We start from the raw sequence: 20,058 nt of genomic DNA, 5'->3' as shown, positions 1-20,058 counted from the left end.
AGTGTCCTCATTTATTAAATGGAGAGGATAGATTACAGAGATTCTCAGGGTTTCTTCCAGTTCTAAAATGCAGCTGTCAGTGGTTACCTCTGGGGAAAGAAGAAACATACTCATACAAAGAAAAGCCACTGTCTATTTAGATAGAATTTCTTCTCATTACGTCTTTCAATTCCTTTTTTTTCTTCTGAGTATTTGTAATAAAATTGGTAGGTATTATAACTGACCAAATCCCAGCTGTGATCTCATAGCAGGAGGAAGCATCAAAATTTGGGCCCTCCCCTCTCCTAGCCTTTGAGAATCGATGGGTAGTAACCTCCTGGCTCTGTCTGGCTCTTGGGTGTTATCATGGAGTAGGACAGATTTGCTGTGAAGCAAAGAGAAGAGCAGGGGAAGGGTGAAGTCTGCACTGGGCAGATGATGCCCCCAAATGCATTCCAGCAGAGGTAAGTGCTGTAACTATCCTGTATCCTTGGGTTATAATGGGATTACATTGAATTTAGTCTTTTCTGGTTAGAAAATAATTAATGAAAGCTTTGCCTTTTTTATGACTGACACCCCTGCCTTTCTTTTTATAATGAGAAATGATTTAAAAAGATAACTTGTTTTTACAGAAGTGAAAGGGACATTTAAAAGGATATGAGTCCAATTCTTTCTTTTTAAAACTCTTTATTATGGAGTACCCAAAAGCAGGGAGAACAGCATGATAAGGTCCCATGTGCCCATCACTCATGTTTAACAATGATCACCCTGTGATCATTGTTTCCTCTGCAGGATCCCCACTACTCACCACCACCCCATAGACTGTTTTGCAATAAATCGCAGACATCGTATCCTTTTCATTTGTAATGTTTTACTACATATTTCTGAAATGTAAATACCTTTTAATTAAAATACAGCCAGAATACAATTATCACACCTCAAAAAAAGACAACAATAATTTCTTAATAGCAGCAGATAATCAGCAGTCAAATGTTTTTAATTATCTAACTTTTTTTCATAAGGTTGGTTTAGGATTCAAATAAGGTCCATATATTGCAGTTTGTAAATTTGTGTTGTAAGTCTCTAATCTAGTGGTTCTCAAAGTATGGTCCCCAGACCAGCAGCATCAATATCACCTGGGATCTGCTTAGAAATGCAATTTCTCGGGGCGCCTGGGTGGCTCAGATGGCTAAGCATCTGCCTTCAGCTCAGGTTATGATCCCAGGGTCCTGGGATGAAGCCCCGCATCGGGCTCCTTGCTCGATGGGGAGCCTGCTTCTCCCTCTCCCTCTACTGCTCCCCCTGCTTGTGCTCTCTCGCTCTCTCTGTCTACTAAATAAATAAAATCTTAAAAAAAAAAAAAAGAAATGCAATTTCTCTGGCATTGCCGAGGGCTCTTGAATCAGAAACGCTGGGGATGGGACTTCACAAACTGCCTTCTAGGTGATTCTGATATATACTGAAGTTTGAGAAGCTCTGCTCTAACTTTTAGGTTCTCTCTCTCTCTCCTTCTTAATATATTTCCTTAAGAAACTGATTGCATGTCCTATACAGTTCCCCATAGATTGGATCTTGCTGATTACATTCTTATAGTAATTTAACAATTCTTTTTTAAGCAAAATGAGTGGTACATATGCTTACTTTATATGAATCAACTTATTTAGGTGTTGGAAAGTCAGCATTATGAGCCACTATCAATCGACAGTATTGGTTACTATTTGTTTTGTCAGTTTGAAAGTGTGACTAGGAAAAACCTGTGTATGTTTTAGAACTATTCTTTATTTTTTATTTTATTTTATTTTTTTTAAGATTGTATTACTTGATTTTATTTTACACTAGGTGGCAGGCACAAAGCAATCCTCCTTAATAAAGTTGACAATTAGCTTCACTCAGAACACTTTTAATAATGCACATTAAAAAAAAGTATTCATCTTACAAATTGTTCTGCAATCCAAATATACAATAGCTTAACGTTTAGAAAACAAAAGCCAATGTAAAAAGACAGAATTAAAACAACTAGAACAGTACAGGTTTCATGTGGCTCTGATTTTACAGCTTTCTTACTGCGTCATCAATGTCTGCAATCTGTTCCTTCAGCTGGCTCCATTGCTCAGGATTTAAAGAAATACCTTTTCTTCCAGGTTTCATTTCACCTTCTGGATCCACCCAATATTCCCTAATATCAATTAGGACTTTCCCTTTAAAGTCCCGAACACTGACGTACCTCATTTTCCCAATCTGGAACATGTTATCATCTCTGCTGCTGCTCTGCTTAGAGGACGACAGGGCTCTTAAAGTTTCACCAGTCTTTTGCTTCTTTACAGGTTTTTCTGGAGTAACTTGCTTTTTCCTCTTTAACTTTTTGTCAACCTCGCTGTCAGAATCACTGCCAGAAGAGCTTGAAGAAACAAGTTCCTTTGATTTAGGCATTGCTCCACTCTCGCAGCCGAACCTCTTTCTCTAGAACTATTCTTTATTTTTGTTATTAAAATCCGAAATATTGCATGTTTGGACTTGATATCATACCTGCTAAACCAAATTACAAACTTCTTAACACATCGTTAAAAAGCTGACCCACCCAGTGGCATGGTAGTAAGCCAGCAATTTAGGAGGGGACCCCCCCCTAGTTTATAGTATCTCTGTGGTGTAAACACTCCCCCATGACTGATTTCAGGCTACCAATGTGATGTCACCAAACTCTGACTTGGGAAGACAAGGGCACAATCGGCAATCAAGAGCCAGTAGGCTCTTAACTATAGGGAACAAACTGAGGGTTGCGGGAGGGGAGGTAAGTGGGGGGATGGGGTAAATGGGAGATGGGCACTTGAAGTAATGAGCACTGAGTGCTGTGTGCAACTGATGAATCACTGAATTCTACTTCTGGAACTAATAATAGAGTATATGTTAATTAAATTAGATTTAAATAAAAAATTAAAGAAAAAAGGAGCCTGTAGGAGCTGGCTCCAGCATACCACTGGTACAGCTCATTTAGAATCTGGTCTTGATGGCTGCAATAACTTGTGTAGTTTGTGCAAAACCTGCTATTTTCTTTTGGATCTGTGAATCTGAACGAAGGTACATGCAATGGTTAATTTTATGTGTCAACCTGATTGGGCCACAGTGACCAGACGTTTGGTCCAACATTATTCTAGGTGTTTTCAGTGAGAATGTTTTTGGATGAGATTAAGATTTAAGTTGGTGGACTTAGAGTAAAGCAGACTGCCCTCCCCTTTGGGTGGGCCTCATCCAATCAGCTGAAAACATTAATAGAATGAAGAATGATTTTCTATCCCGAAAAGGAAATTCTCCCGGCAGTCGGCCTTTGGACTCAAACTGCAACATCAACTTTTCTCTGGATCTCCAGCCTGCCCACCTTCCTCCAAATTTTGGACTTACCAAGCCTCCATAAATTCCTTAAAATAAATCCCATTCTCTCTCTCTCTCTCTCTCTCTCTCTCTCTCTCTCTCTCCCCACACACCTCTGTGTGTGTGCGTGTGTGCGCATGCACACACACACACATACACTCTGTTGGTTCTGTTTATTTTCCTTAAAACTAAGTTACCATAAAACTTTACAATTTTTTATTTAAAAAACCGTTAGTCACAATCCTAATTTTATAACCCCCTAATACATTGGGCTCTGCAGTTGGACAAACACTAATGTGAGGTCCCTTCTTTCCCAAGCATTTCCCCGCTGGCAAAATTTTCTACAGCACTTGAAATTCCCACGTCACTCACAGAAGGTAAGTCTTAATGGCTCCTGTTAAAATATAGAGCAGGACAACGATCAGGTCAGTGTCAGCTATTAGCATTTTTTAAAAAATATTTTGTTTATTTATTCAAGAGAGAGTGAGAGACAGAGCACAAGCAGGGGGAGAGGCAGAGGTAGAGGAAGAAGCAGGCTCCCCGCTGAGCAGGGAGCCCGACACAACATGGGGCTCCATCCCAGGATGCAGGGATCATGACCTGATCCAAAGGCAGATGCTTAACCAACTGAGCCACCCAAGCACTCCAACTGTTGGCATCTTAATGGGCTACATATATAGACTTTCTGTCCAGTCAGCACTGAGAAATCTGTGCAGACAAGTTCTGGATATGTTATCGGGCCACCTGGGCAGCGAGAGGTTCTTGTGAAGCTCTATCTGGGTTGCAGGTGGGCCTCCATTGACTAATTTATGTACTTAAGTATATCCCTTCTAGCTCTGGAAGGATTTAGGATGGCTTACAAACAAATATATAGTACACAATCTCAAAGGGGTAAAAAATATATATATGTGGCAAAAGGAACATGGAGCAAGGTGAACTTGCAAATTACATTTCTTGAAATTCTGTGTGCTTGTAGAGGTGAGCCATGTATTTGAATTAAATCTTCTAGCAGGATGTGTGAAGTGAAGTAAAATAAGTCCGAAAATATAGAAGATTAAAAAATCAATCCATTACTTAGACAAGTCCAAGTACTTCTGTCATTGAGACCAGAGTGAGGTTTCTTCAGTAGGTCTTCCAAAAGAGGTCACTGAATAATGTAAACAGTAATGTCTTTGCAACATCTTTGAACTAAATGAAGTGAAATGCTTCAAAGGAACCCTTTTAATAATACTCTTTATTTAGCCAAGGGCATTATATTAAAGCGCAATTCAGTAGAGGCACTTTTGCAGATACCCACAGTGATGCATCCCAGGTGTGAAGTCACTGGTGATCTGGTTTCATCTAGGGATAAGTTATAAATTATCTAGTTGTTCTCAGGCACCAGTCTGGCAGTCAGTGATGACATTTCCATGGGTTCATGATGAAAGTGAAAAACAGTGCAGTGATTAGTGAATTTTCCATAGCACTAAATTACTGTAAAACCTCAATTTAAAAGACTATCCTTTTGTTATATCCTTACTTGGTAAAAGAAGTTAGCAACCTATGTCAGTAACCATCATCATATTTTTTCAAATTGGTCTGTGAAATATAAAAATCTGGGAAACCATTGACCTTAGAGTATGGAAAGACACACAATCCTCTGTGAATATTATTTTTCTCAGCAGGATTTTTGATATCTTTATAACTTGCAGCAGTATGCTAGAAATTATACCTTCTGACAAATATCTGGAATGCGGCTCTCCAGTGTTACAACTTTAATACAAAACCATATGTTTTGGGCGCCTGGGTGGCTCAGTCAGTTAGACGTCTGCCTTCGGCTCAGGTCATGATCCCAGGGTCCTGGGATCGAGTCCCACATCGAGCTCCCTGCTCAGCAGGGAGTCTGCTTCTCCCTCTGCCTCTGCCAGTCACTCTGCCTACTTGTGCTCGCTCTATCTCTCTGTCAAATAAATAAAATCTTAAAAAAAAACCATATGTTTTAAAAATCAGTCAATCTGGGGGAAAAATTGATATACTATTATAAAAATTTAGGAACCAGACAAGAACCATGCCTAAATGGAAGCCACCCCACTGTCCCTCTGAGGTGAGCCAAGGGAGGGCAGAGCCAAGAGTGTCCTCGGGAAATTATTTTGAGATTCCTCACTAACTGACAGCCAAATGCATGAGAGAGATTTCCAAGTTTTACACCATTGAGCACTGCCACAATAATTCCAACCCAGGGGCACTGGAAAGTGGATATAACCACGTGTTCATCTGGACCATTAAACAACAACCAGGAACTCTAAAGAAAAACTACTCCGTAATAATACCTACAGACTGCTTAGCTTTGAGTAACTGAGCTTTTTTGGATTTCTTGAAAGATTAACAACTACATATTGCTGATAGATGACATCATCTGGTAAAAGGGATTAGTAGCCATATATAAATAGTTAATATTTTTGAGCACTATTCTAAGCATTTTACATGTAAATACATTCAATCCTCACAACAACCTTATGAGATAATACTTATTATTATTACATCCCCATTTTATAGATGAACAAACTGAGGCCAAGAGCTGTAAAATAAATGTCATCCAATTACTAAAAGGTGGAACCAAAGTTCAAACTCTGGCAGAGCAACCACAGAGATCATACTTCCAGCATGATGCTTCACTGACTCCTTACCTAGGTATAAGCCTGGAAGAAGTTAGGAGATGGTTGCCAGGGACAGTGCCCTATTCTTAGACTAGTAAATTTGTGGCCATTCTTTCTGCAAGTAACCAGATCACAAGGACAATTTTCTTGGAAGGTCACTTTTAGGCTGTAATAATAAAATCATATCATCTTCAGATAAGAGGGTGCTTCTTGTTCTATTCTCAAGTCCTTGGCCTCCAGCTCATCCGGGAATGGTGTCAAATTGTTTCAATATGAGTTAAAAGCCAGAGGGATGGGAGTGGAGTGTGACTCTGGTGCTCAGAACATATCCTTATTCTATACACAGCATTTTATTGGACTGGCCAGGTTACTCCTGAATCCCTGGGTCCTGCAAGCTACTAGGGAGCAACCTCTGCCTCAACAGAAATGTCTATGGCATCTCTATTGAGTTCTGGTGACTTTGGCCTACATCAAATTCTATTCACCTAGTCAAAGACCTAAGGAAGAGAAAAATAAACTGCAAACTACCTTTTATTAGGCCTACTGGCTTCCTTCTAAAAAAAGAGCATAGGAATGGTCAATAGTAGATTAGCTATGCCTAAAGCTGGCCTCTGGGATGGAGGTAGAATGAGTGGTTAGCTCATCATTAGTCTGTTCCCCAGAGCTTGGGCTCTTTCTGTTGTGCTTCCAGCCTCAAAACCCTCCAATCTCTCACACTGACCTCCGGCTCCACTTTGTGTCACTTTTCAGGGTGAGCAGTCACCATGGCAACACTCCACACCTCTTGGGTTTCTGGCCTATGGTAATATGGCTCTTTCTAGCAGGTGAGTCAATAGAAGTTCAAAGTATTTACAAGTTAGGAAATCACGGGTGACCAGAGCTGATAAGGGTCCATTTTTGAGACTATTCTCACCAGTTTCCCTGAACCCAAATATTGCACTTCTGCCTCCAACCTTCTGGGCAGAGCTTAATCTCTTGGTTTGGGGCCACTCAGAAAATCTATTCACCTTCTACTTTGGATACTTCTTTTTCAACTCAAACTCTTCTATACTTTTCTAGTCTTTTCTTCTTTCTAACCTGGAGTCTGGAGTCTTTGTTCTTTTTGCTCTGCAAACCCTTTAAAGTCTCTGAGTTTCTTCTGGGGAAAACAACCTTGTTTATCCCCAGTTATCTGTCCTGTCATTGACATATCTATGTGCAATAGACTAGCTGCAAGAGACCAGCACAGATAGCAGAGGCATCTCACCACAGTGGGGGCAGAGACAGAGCTACCAGATACAGAGGACAAATTTGCCAGCACAATTTCCCCGCTCCAAAAACTGTTACTTCTGACTTGACAGAAGAAGATTATATATTTATGCATAGACTCATTCAGCAAATGTTTATTGGTAAAGCACCGTGCTAGAGCCAGTAATAAAGTTATCTGGGTCCTGCCTTTAAGGTTTTTTTTTCAGTCTGGTAGGAAAGCTGTGGCATGCCTTATATGATATAAAAGATTACATTCTAGACAGAGAATGTTACATCAATAAGAAATGTACAAAGAAAGTGCCATGGGAGTTCAGATTACTTGGTTATTGAGAAATCGGAAAAGAATCAAAATAAAAGAAAGTAGGAATAAGAATTCACGGGGTGAATTAAAAGGTCAACTAGTCCATCTGATTCACTTTATAGATGAAATAAACAGACCTAAATGCATTTTTAAAAGTAAACAAAGAAAATATATAATTTAATTGTGACTAAATTGGGTCTAGAACACAAGTGTCTGGATTTCTAGCCTGGAGCTATTTTATCTCTACCAAGTAGCCTTCCCTAATAACCCAAGAACATGTGGACCACAAATTGAAACTCAATTAGCAATAGCCAACAAAATCGTTTTTTAAAAATTAAGACAACCATATAAATTGGAGACTATCTTCAAAAAGAGGGGAATGAACTCTTTGGTTATATTTGGCATTGATTCATTTCTTGTTATAAGAAACTACATCCAAAGGACAGCTATGAAAATAAAGGAATAGGAAATAAGCCCGTAAGAAAGGTTATGGAAATCAGAGTTATTTAGTCTGAAAAAAAAGAATGTTAATGGGGAATTCTTTGGCCTTCAGGGAGTAGGAGGTCCCCAACCAGCTGTTCTTCATTTCTCTAGAAGGCAGAAACCCAGGGAAAATAGACTTGAATATCAAGCAGAAAAGATGAAGTTCGATGTAAGGAAAAGGGCCTTGATCTGAAGGTCTGATGCACACAGAGAAAGGATGTTGAGGAATGCTGTGGATTGCCTTTCCCTTTCAGTTTTTATACCTGCAAACCAACCCTTCTCCCAGAAGTCCCATAGATCTGCCTGGAATGGAGTGAAAGACCTTTTCAGAATTCCTCCCAGGTTTGGAAGATTATTCAAACTTTACTACCCATGCTGGATTGATCTTATGAATTAGGAGAAAACAAAAAGATAAAAGTGAAATGTGACATGATATTTCCTGGCAATTAGAAAGAGAATGGGATCAGACATTTCCATAAGATGTGAGAATTTCAGAATTGAAAAAGCTAATGAAGTATATTGTTTGACAAATGGCTATTTTTCAGGCAAGAGATTGAGAAGGAAACATGCGCTGCATTTTCACAAGACTTCCTGTGGAATTTCCAGAGCCTTCCCATTCCTAATCTTTTCTTTTCCCTCTCCCAAATTATTATCCCTCAAAACAATACTCAAGTATTGATGAATCTCTAACTTATTAACTGAGAATGGCCTAAGTTCCTGGTTCCAAAAACTGAATATAGAATCATCTGGAAGTTGAAAACAAAATGGAAAAGCCCAGATCCCATTCTGGAGATTCTGAGTTAGTAGGGTAAAAGCAGGACCTAAATATTTGTAGTTTTGAAAAACTCTCTGGGTGGTCCCAATGCCCAGGTTTGAGGACAATTTGCTTGTGATATTTTTCTCTCCCAGAGGTATTTTCACTTTAACAGGGGCCTTTTGAAGACCTCTGAAATTTTCAAAACCCCAGTGAATCTGAGATCGTGAATTTTTTTAAATTTATTTATTTGGGAGGGGGAGGGGCAGTGGGAGAGGGAGAGAGAGAGAGAGAGAATCTCAAGCAGACTCCTTGCTGAGCGCAGAGCCTGATACGGGGCTCGATCCCACTACCCTAAGATCATGACCTGAGCTGAAATCAAGAGTCGGTCGCTTAACCAACTGAGCCACCCAGGCGCCCCAAGAGATGGTGAAATTTTTGATGCCGGTGGTCAGAGAAGTAATTTTGGGCATTTTGTCCCCTGAGTTGTTCCATATGGAATCCACCTACTCTGCAGACTTGATAATGATTTCGATTTTGCAAAGGGAACTGTTGCTATTTCATGGGAATGACTCTAAGGAAAGGAGTAGAACCTCAAATACCTAGGATGCATGGCCGCATCCTTAGGGAGGGGTGAAGTGAAACACAAGGCAGGAAGACCAGCAGATCCACTCTCTGGGCTCTCTGGTTGGCAGTAAACCTGGCTCTTGACTGGTGTTTCGTATTCTTTTATGAGATGGTCAGTCGGGTGCAGCCACAAAACACAGAGGGGGGCTCAGGAAAAAAAAAGTTTGTTAGACTCACAGGTTCATGAGGGTATGGCATGCCAAGCAGCCTGCTCTTTCCACACATGAGAAAGTCACCAGGGTGGTTAGGTAGCAAAAGACAGGAAGGAGGGGAAGGCTTAGACCAGAGCCTTTTATTGAGGTTTCCCTGGGAAAGACACGGAAGGGCAGGGCAAACAGTTTGGGATTGGTTACTTCGGATAAATTCTGCAGGCTGTAGAGGTGGTCCATAGTTGCCTGGCACCTGGCCTTGGGATGACTAAGGCAGAGGAATATTGCCCCCTGAGGTATATTGGCCAGATAGAGGAAGTAAGGCTCTGGATTGGTTAGTTTGCATATCAAGGGTATGTTCCTGGCTGCATCCTTTTTTATATCTCTAAAAATTGGCTAGCCCAGGGAATGGGAGTCTCCCCTCAGCCAGAAAGTTGTTTTCTTTCTTTCTTTTTTTTTAATAACAAAACAGCATAAATACAGAAAATTTTAAATATTTACAATACAATTGGTTTCCCATCTGGGGACATTATTATTATTATTATTTACTATATCCTATGGGCTCGTCCCTGTTGTACATTGCTGAGGCTGTGTAAAGTCTAGAAAATCTACAAGATTTGCCAGTTTTTCTCCCTTCTTGAGCCATTTTTAAAAATCCAGCTAAGGAACTGAAAGGACAATAAGGAATGAGCCTGCAAGGAAATTGATGATGAATTGTTTACTGGCCCTTAAAACTCCTTCAGACTTACTGCACTGATCCTCCAGCCCTGACAGATAATCAAAACCCTTCTGAGAAATTCCTTGCTTCATAAATTGGAGTACTTGAGTATCATATTGACAGGAACTCAATACTTTTCTTGGAAGGATTTGGTCAGTCTGAACTTGCTGTTCATTAGTAAATGGTAGTAATGCCTAAGTAGTGATTACCATTTAGTATTTATCTCAACTATTGTGGCTCAGAGCCTTAGTTGTCCTTCCCAAATATTTCCTTCCCTTCTTGGGCACCTACTTAGAGACTGGATTTCCCAGCCAGGTTTGCAGGAAGGTATAGCCATATGATTAGATTGTCCCCAGTGAAACGTGAGCAAATTGATGTAGGTAACTTCAGCCTAACCCAGCTGAAAGAAAATTGCTTGCCCAGGACTCTCTTTTCTTGTGATGTGGAAAGTATGCAGACCAGGGAGTCAGCTGCAGCCACATGAAAAGGGCTAATGCCTCAGGGGAGCAGAGCAATGAGGTGGAAGGAACCTGGGACTCTGAGGCAACTTCTGGAGTCAAGCCAACCTGCCAACCTGGAGTACTCACCTTGGGACTTTTTTTTTAAATTAATTTATTTATTTCAGTGAGAGAGAGAGAGAGAGAGAGAGAGAACGCATGCAGTAGGGAGGGGCAGAGGGAGAGGGAGAGAGAAACTCAAGCAGACTCCATGCTGGGCGCAGAGTCTGATGCAGGGCTTGATCTCACAACCCTGAGATCAGACCTGAGCTGAAACCAAGAGTTGGACGCTTACCTGACTGCACCACCCAGTCGCCCCTCACCTTGGGACTTTTACAAAAGAAATAAACTTCTACTTTATTTAAAGCATTGTATCGTGGGTCTCTTTGTTATGGCTGCTGAGACTTTACCTAATTAATATACATAATTACAGATGTGACTTTTTATTGGTTTTTCTAAAAGAGATTGTGATTTTCATGGAAACAAAATACCTTAGAATGTAGAAAAAGTTAAAGGCCATCTTGTTCAACTTCCCTCCCATTCAGGAATCCCCTCTACGATGTCCCTTCAGAAGGTCACCCAGGCTCTGTACCAACACTTCTGTGCCACTCACTAGGACGGCCAGACCATGGGCTGCTTTGTTTACACTTTTATACCATTCATCCCGTGCCCAATAATGTAGTGTGTTGCTATAAAGCTAATTGGCCTGTAAGGCATCTAACTCATCCTTCCCCATAATATAGTCTACATAACACCCATTCTAGAAGATGTTCCTCATATAAAGCATTCTGGAACCAAATAAATTTTGAAAACATGAATACTATACCTCCCCTTGAAGATTATATATACCATATATATTAATATTTTAAGGTTTAGAAAAGTCTGAAATAAATTTGTTTAACTTGGCTTAATCCAGACTTTATTAATGGCCATGAACCATTCCTAAACGCTTACTTTTTTTCCTGAATAGTGTCTGTCAACATCATGTAGAACTGGTATGTTCTATAAAACACATTTAGGAAATGTAGATTTAACCCATGACCTAGACTCAGTTGGCACCATTTCCTACACCACTGAGCCAGTCAACCGTAGATACACAGGATGCAACTCCACATAGGATAGAAAAATGTTGGAATTTGTTTATATTGCTTGATTATTGGATGTTAGCCCAGTCTGTAATAAACAGGAAATGTTTTTATTTGAGAATATACCAAGAACTCCAGAGACAGAGGAAATACACACCCAAAATAAAATTGTCGCCCAGCAAACCATCCATAAACAAGTAACCAAATTCTTCCTTCACAGTGCCATTTACAGGGCTTACTAACAGAGAATCTAGTCTTTACTGATAAGAAAACCTGGTTTCTCTCCTGTATAATCTCAGCCTATTTTAGTAGAAAGAGTATGGGACTAGAGCCAAACAGATCTAGATTTGAATCCCACTTACTATCTGTATGATTTTTGGAAAGTTATTTATTCTAACTGAGCTTCAATTTCCTTTTTGATAAAATGGAGATAAAAATCTGTCATTATGTTTGCAGGGATTAAGTGAGATAATGCCAGCAAAACACCTAGCACATAGTAGGAGTTCAACAGATGGTAGAGTTATCTTCACTTCTCCACTCTCCCCTCACCTTCCCCTTTTTAAATGTTTACATCTATTTCAGACTGACCTTACCATCTATTTCATTACTATGGGATGCACCCCATATTCCTTAGCCAGATGCAAGCAATCTACTTAACATCCATTTAAAATGAAAGGATCTAATTTGTTTACCTTGCTGCCCAGATAATGTCTTTCTCTTGTTAATAGTTGTTATAGAATATGAACCATGAAGGCTTTCTTTCTTTTGTCCACGAAATTTTTGAGTTCCATCATTGAGGGTATTATAACGCCCCTTACTATAATGATTAATATTTGAAAAATATCACAGATAGCCACATTAACATTTTCCAACTAAATTGTTTTTTTTTTTCCTTCTTGATGGAGATAAAATATTATGACTGTAATTAAATTTCATTTATTTTCCTACAACTCTGTTTTAACAGATGAGGGCACTAAATGACACTGTAAGTCAAAACTACACTTTTGGGAACCAAAGACTTTTTCAGGAACTGAAACAAGTCAAAAGGTTAACGAAAGGTTAGAAATTTGTTTGAAGTTACCCAATTTGTAAAAGGCAGAACTTTTGTTTGTGGCTATCCATGAGTAGCTTATATCAGACAAACCCTCCCCTGAGAACAATTATAAAAGCTGAATAGTATTTTTTAAAGCATACAGTTATTTGAAGATCTCAAATAACAACCAAGGCAGCCAAAACTTTAGGGACCAAGATTCCAGAGATAGCCCTTGTTATAAGAACCCGGTAATAGAACCAGAAAGGAATATTATCAGCTAGTCACTTTTCTTAGCATTGTTGCAAAAATTATATATGAAATACTTACAAACAGAATTCAGTATTACATGTAAAATGAATAAGCCATCATGACTGAACTGAGTTTATTCCAGGAATACATGGTTATGTAACATTAGAAACTCCAGTCAATGCAATTTTCTACTTCAACAGAATGAAGGGGAAAGACTATATGAACATCTCAATAGATGCAGGATAATTAATTTGATAAAGTTTGGTACCTTACGGACTTGTAAAAAGCTAAAAATAGAAGGGGACTTCTTTAATCTAAAATTAAAAATGTTTTTTGGGAAAACTTACAGCAAACATTGTACTTAATGGGAAATATTAAAAGATTTTCTCCTGAAAGCAATAATAAGACATTGTATTGGAGGTCCCAGGCAATAAAATAGGCAATAAAATAAGACAAAGAAAGAAAGAAAGAAAGAAAGAAAGAAAGAAAGAAAGAAAGAAAGAAAGAAAGAACCACAAAGAGATGTCATAAAAATTGGAAAGGAAAACATAAAACCATCATAATTTGTAGACCATATGATTGAGTACATGGAAAACCCATAAACTATTACAATTAAAAGGTGAATTTAATAGGGTCTCTGGATACAAGGTCAATACACAAAATTCAGCTGTATATTTATATACTAGAAACAAACAACTGAAATAAAATTTTATAATGAGGTTATTTATATTAGCATAAGACATTAAATGGTTACCTATTAAAATACGTGTATTTTACACTGAAAACAATAAAACATTATGGAGAGAAATTAATGAAATCTTAAATAATGGAATAATATACCATACTTAAGGATTGGAAGACTCAGTATTGAAAAGTTGTCAACTTCCCCCAAACTGATTTATAAATTGAATGCATTTCCAATTAAAATCCCACAGAGTTTGAGTGTGTGTATATGTGTGTGTGCACATGCACACGCACATTTGTGTGTGTATGCATGTGCGTGCATGTGTATAAATTGACAAGCCTGCTTCTAAATTTTATATGGAACAACTAAGGGCCAAGAATAATCAAGACAATCTTGAAAAACAAAGACAGTGTGATATTGTGCAGAAAGAGACAAAGAGATCAATGGAGAAAAACAGAAATCAGAAATAGACCAACACATGTGATGTTATTTGATTCATGACAAAGATTACTCCTGCAAAGCCGTGAAAAAGCATAGTCTTTTTGATAAATGATTTTGTCAGTTGGATATCCATACCAAAAAAAAAATATATTGATTTCTACTTTGTGCCATTTGTTAAAATCGATTTCAAATTAATTGTGCACTTAAATGTGAAGATAACATAGAAAGGTAACATTGGAATATGCAAAGATATCTTTCATGCAATACCAAAAGCATTAAGCATAAAATATTGATAAATTGGACTTTATTAAAATTAAGAACTTTTCTTTATCAAAAGAGATGAGAGTGAAGATAAGGATATGTGTAATACATGTATCTGGTATATCCAGGTATCAGATATATACATATATACAATAACTCCTATAAATCAGGCAAGAAAAAATAGATATTATTCACCCTTCCCTCCCAAAAAACGGGCAAAAATTTTGAGCAGATAGTTCACCAAAGAGGATATTGAAATGGTCAATAGACATATGAAATTGTGCTCAACATCACTAGTTATGAGATAAATGCAAAGTAAAATCATGGTAAGATAGCACTACGTACTCATTGGAACGGCTAAAATTTTAACAACTGATAATACCAAGTGCTGCTAAAGATGCGGAACAATGGATTCACATACACTGCTAGTAAAAATATAATTTGGTATACCCCTTTAGAAAATTATTAAGCAGTATCTACTAAATTTTTTTTTAAGATTTTATTCATTTATTTGACAGAGAGACAGCGAGAGACGGAACACAAGCAGGGAGAGTGGGAGAGGGAGAAGCAGGCTTCCTACCGAGCAGGGAGCCCGATGCCAGGCTCGATCGCAGGACCCTGGGATCATGACCTGAGCCGAAGGCAGATGCTTAACGACTGAGCCACCCAGGTGCCTGCAGTATCTACTAAGATTAATCCTACGTATCCTCTAATTTCAGTACTGGAATTAGCAATCCCACTACTGGCTATCTATTTAACAGAAATGCATACATATGCCCTTTAAGATGTTGGATATTGGTACAAAATTGTTCATTCAGAGATATTTACAGTAGTCACAAGCTGGAAACAACCCCAATGCTCTCAATAACATAATGGACAAAGAACTTTTGGTATATTTATGAAACAAATATTACATAGCGTAAAAATAACAATTTACTCCTACAGGCAACATGGATAAATCTTCTTTTTTAAAAAAGATTTTATTTATTTTTTGACAGAGAGAGAGAGAGACAGCGAGAGAGGAAACACAAGCAGGGGGAGTGGGAGAGGGAGAAGCAGGCTTCCCGCTGAGCAGGGAGCCAGACGCGGGACTCAATCCCAGGACCCTGGGATCATGACCTGAGCTGAAGGCAGACGCTTAACGACTGAGCCACCCAGGTGCCCCAACATGGATAAATCTTATAAACATAATGTCAAGCAAAAAAAGCCAGAAATAAAAGGGTTAGGGGGAATTATTGTTAACTGATAACATTTCTTTAAAATGGCTGATTTATTCAGGCTTAGTATTTCTTCTTCTATAAATTTTGATAATTTATATGTTTTTAAAAATTATATTTTCAACTTTATTGGCATAAAATTAATTATAGTAACCTCTTAAGGTTTTTAAGTTGCTATTATAGCTGAAATTTCCATCTGATTTTTCTCCTCCAAAAGTTCCTCAGTACTCTGGACCACTGGTGGTACTCCCCTCTCCTGTCTTCCAGTGACATTACAAGTTTATTCCTCTTTTAGTCCCCTAAAAGTATTTTTTGCCATTTCAAGAGATTTGGGGAAGAAAGGAACGTAGACATTTCCCTTTTTTATCCAATATTCCCTCAGTAAGCAACTTTTGGGGGGTTATCTGCTATTTACATATTTTAAGACAATGTATAAGGCTACAAACCAATAGTAGTTTATTTTTTTTAATATTTTATTTATTTATTTGACAGAGAGAGAGAGACAGCAAGAGAAGGAACACAAGCAGGGGGAGTGGGAGAGGGAGAAGCAGGCTTCCCGCAGAACAGGGAGCCCGATGCGGGGCTCGATCCCAGGACCCTGGGATGATGACCTGAGCCGAAGGCAGACGCTTAACAACTGAGCCACCCAGGCACCCCCAAACCAATAGTAGTTTAGTACCATTAACATAGCCTCAATAAAAACTCTTTGGAAAGAGTTACCATTGATTATTTACTATTTTATTATTAAAGCTTATGTATAGAAAGCTAGTAGACCTTAGGGAAAGAGAAAATTCCTATGAGATTTTTTGAGCATCCGGATACTATTTATCAAGCAAATACTTTCATGCTTGTTACTTCATTCAAACTCATATCGCTATGAAAGTAGTAAGTCCATGTGTCCTTCATGTTTTTGTTGTAAATGAAGTTGAAGAAAAAAAAGGGGGGGTATTTAGGGACCAAGTCCTACAGCAAACAAGTAGTTAGTGGCAGGTACAGAAAAAGATGGAGATTAGTCAGGGTGACAAACACAAAGAAGCCTAGTGATCTCTCAGAGATCCTATAACCTCTGTATGAAAATCAGAGAGCATTCCTTCACAAATAAAGAGCCTTACCCATCTAGGGCGCCTGGGTGGCTCAGTTGGTTAAGCAACTGCCTTCGGCTCAGGTCATGATCCTGGAGTCCCAGGATCGAGTCCCGCATCGGACTCCCTGCTCAACAGGGAGTCTGCTTCTCCCTCTGACCTTCCCCCCTCTTGTGCTCTCTCTCTCTCAAATAAATAAAATCTTAAAAAAAAAAAGAATCATCAGATTCTCTTAAAAAAAAAAAAAAGAGCCTTACCCATCTCAACAGCAACACTGGATCATATTAACATGCACAAATGCCTTCAACATTCTGTAGAAAGAAATAATTTTCTATCTAGGATTCTATACCCAGAAAAATTATCAATCATCTGTGAGGGTAGAATAAAAATATTTTCGACAGGCAAGGTCTCAAAAAATTTACCTCCCATGTACCTTTCCTTAGGTATTTCCTGGAGGAAATGCTCTGCTAAATCAGGAAGTAAACCCCAAAAGAGGAAGACATAGAAATAAGAAAACTAAAGCTCTCACACAAGAGGGAGGTGAAGGGTATTTGCGGCAAGATGGCCAATGGAGAGCACATGTTGAAAGCCCTGGGCAGGAGGGCTTGAGAGGGACTGGTCCAGACTGAAGCAAATCAGAAAGTTTGGGGACATATATCTTCAAGAACATGAAGTTTGTACAAGGCCCAAATGAGTTTTAAAATATAAGCTCGACACAACTATAGGGAGTTTGGGTTGAATTTGAGATTATTCATAGAAAATTAAGCAAAATAAAAACATGATCATTATTAAATTCAGGGAAAAGAAAACAGAAAAGAAAAGGAATTATAACACGCATCATAGCTCAACTGAGAATAATGTTTATGTCATCAAATTAATACTGATCACTGATCTGAATAAAATTATGGTATAACTACACAGAGAGAAGAGAGGGATGAGAAATTTGTGTCTTGTGATTGAAGCAATATCTAAAACTGAAACATAATACTTAGAGATATTGAAGTAAATAACCAAAAGTAACAGTTAAAAACATTTTTAAAGTAGCTGCCTTTGGAGCGTAGGAAAAAAAATGGTGAGAAGACAACTATGTTTTATAACAAGTCTTGTGGAGCCATTGGGCTGTAACAATAAGTATGTTGAATTATGATAAACATAGAAACTAAAAAGTCAAACGATGAAAAGACTTGAATTTTATGCGATCTTGGACAAGTAACTTAACCTCTCTGGACATAATAGGTAAAATAAACGGTTAGGATAGGTAATCTTCAATTTGGGATGATCTCTGGTCCCCAAAATTTAAGCGTTAAACTACCTTAACTTTTAACTTTAAGACTCAATAAGATCCCAGGAAATGGAGTCCAAATTTTAGAATTAGAAGGGATAACGCTGTCTAGCTGGATTCCTCAGTTTCCCAAGAAGAAATCCAGAGAAGCCAAGTATTTGGTAACAGGGACGAGCTCATTAGTGGCTGAGAACACACTGGAACACGGGTGTTCAGCTCTTGATCCAAGTATTCTTTTTATTTTACCACAGTGCCAGGGAGAGAGACCTTTGTGAAAGAGAGAGACAAAACCACATAGAACTACATAAAACAAATTCTGAGGTATTATTTCTTGCGGTTAAGCCAGAAAAGTGGTTTGATTGAACCTCTCCCTTCCCCCGCCCCACCTCTTTCTTAATAGGGTCGTGTGCCTAACTCTAATTACAGCAAAGGTTAAAGGCAAGGAAAGTCCATTTCTAATACAGAGATGAATCCATTTCCCGATACAGAGATTGTGCTAGTACCAGTTTCATTATGTGTCACCAAACCTTCCTTGTAGCCATTAGTAATTTTCCAGACTTACGTCCACACTGAGTCGGAGGTTGAATCAATGCTGGGGTTATAACAGAGATGCAAAGTGAACACATAAAGCTCAAGATGGTCTGCAAACAGTATAACAGGTGACATCCTGCCCAGAGCACACTCTGTATTCTGCGAACCTTTTTCCTTCCTCCAATTTGCTGTGCTTGCCTGCATGCAAATGCAAAAGGGAAATCTAAGACCAGTTACTAAGGAGACAAAACAGGTGCTCGCATGAGTCATCCTCTCTTTGGAGGGAATCTGGGTAAATTTTCTATGGTGGAAGCTTCAGTGGTGATTAATTCACTTTTGACATCCATTTCAATGCACAAGGGCTGAAAAATTAACTCCACATTAAACCTTACTTTTTCCACAACACTGTCAGGTGAAAGCAGAAAATGATACACTGTGGCTTGGCCTGGGGTTAGAGGAGAACCCCTGCATCTTCTTAGGGAAAGAAGGAGAGAAGCAGAAACTTTTGAATGAATAGGTGGCTCTGCTCTGGGCTAAGGAAAAGCATGGATGACAAATCAATCATTTGGCCCATTAAGAGGAGCTGGAAAAAGGACTGGATGTTCAAGTGATACTATCATGTGCGAAATCCTATAGGACAGCCAGTCCCACCCAGGCAGTGGACCCTGATAAGGTAAAGGATTTGGGTTGGGGTTGGGGGAGACAAGAGGAACACAGTTTAATTTTGACTTTCATTCTGGGAGGCAGCAGCATAAAGGAAATATGGGTTTAGCAATCAGATGGGTATTGATTGCAATCCCAGTAATAACCACCTAATAGCTCTGGGTCCTTAACCTTTGTGAACACCGGCAATCTGTGAACAATACCTACCTCACAAGACTGTTGTGAGGACACACACGTAGCAAGCACATAAGAAATTTTGGGATTCTGTTCCCTTATCCTGTGCCCTATAAACACAAGTTTAGATAGAAGCATAGAATCCCCAAACTGGAAAGGAGCATTAATGATCTCACTTGGCCACTCAGAATGTGTGAAGAAATTCCAACCCCTCTAAAAGAAGTCCAAAGGTCTTCTCCAGCTTGTGCTTAAACACCTCCAGTTAGAGGGACTTTCCACCTCTAGAAGGAAGTCTTCTTATCTTCTGATAAATATTTTAGGAAGTCCTTTACCTATTTATCTTAGTTTGAGCCACTACTGCCACACAGGATAAACTAGTCTAATCATTCCCACAGGAAACACAGTACTTGTTTTCTTCTGATGTGTTATCCTTCCGAACATGATATGCAACTTTCCTTCCTTATTCTGATGGCTGTTTTCTCTAAGAGTTTGTAGCAGAGACTGTGGTCCAGCCACCAAAATCTATTCTGTCTGTCCTTTGCTACTACTGAATTATAGTGGGGTAAATGGGACATCTAGATGAACTACCTTTCCCAG

The 20,058-nt window shown here is 38.8% G+C and overlaps 1 protein-coding gene and 1 long non-coding RNA gene across 2 annotated transcripts in view; one reads left to right on the top strand and one right to left on the bottom strand.

The window, feature by feature from the left end:
- The first annotated feature begins 334 nt into the window (after positions 1-334).
- The window catches only part of LOC113921023, a 38,706-nt gene continuing 18,982 nt past the window's right edge, over positions 335-20,058 (top strand). The window contains exon 1 of the long non-coding RNA XR_003519478.2: positions 335-443. This is a non-coding gene — a long non-coding RNA (uncharacterized LOC113921023). The remainder of the gene's footprint in view (positions 444-20,058) is intronic.
- LOC113921022 (activated RNA polymerase II transcriptional coactivator p15-like) lies at positions 1,788-2,626 on the bottom strand. Its single transcript, XM_035726470.1, has one exon. It carries the CDS (start codon positions 2,407-2,409, stop codon positions 2,029-2,031), a length of 381 nt encoding a protein of 126 aa, XP_035582363.1. The 5' UTR covers positions 2,410-2,626; the 3' UTR covers positions 1,788-2,028.

This window comes from Zalophus californianus, chromosome 3 (assembly GCF_009762305.2).
Source record: "Zalophus californianus isolate mZalCal1 chromosome 3, mZalCal1.pri.v2, whole genome shotgun sequence".
In the NCBI taxonomy this organism is placed as follows: Eukaryota; Metazoa; Chordata; class Mammalia; order Carnivora; family Otariidae; genus Zalophus; species Zalophus californianus.
The sequence above is the reverse complement of the archived record's forward strand: the minus strand, read 5'-3'. Positions and strand labels throughout refer to the sequence as shown.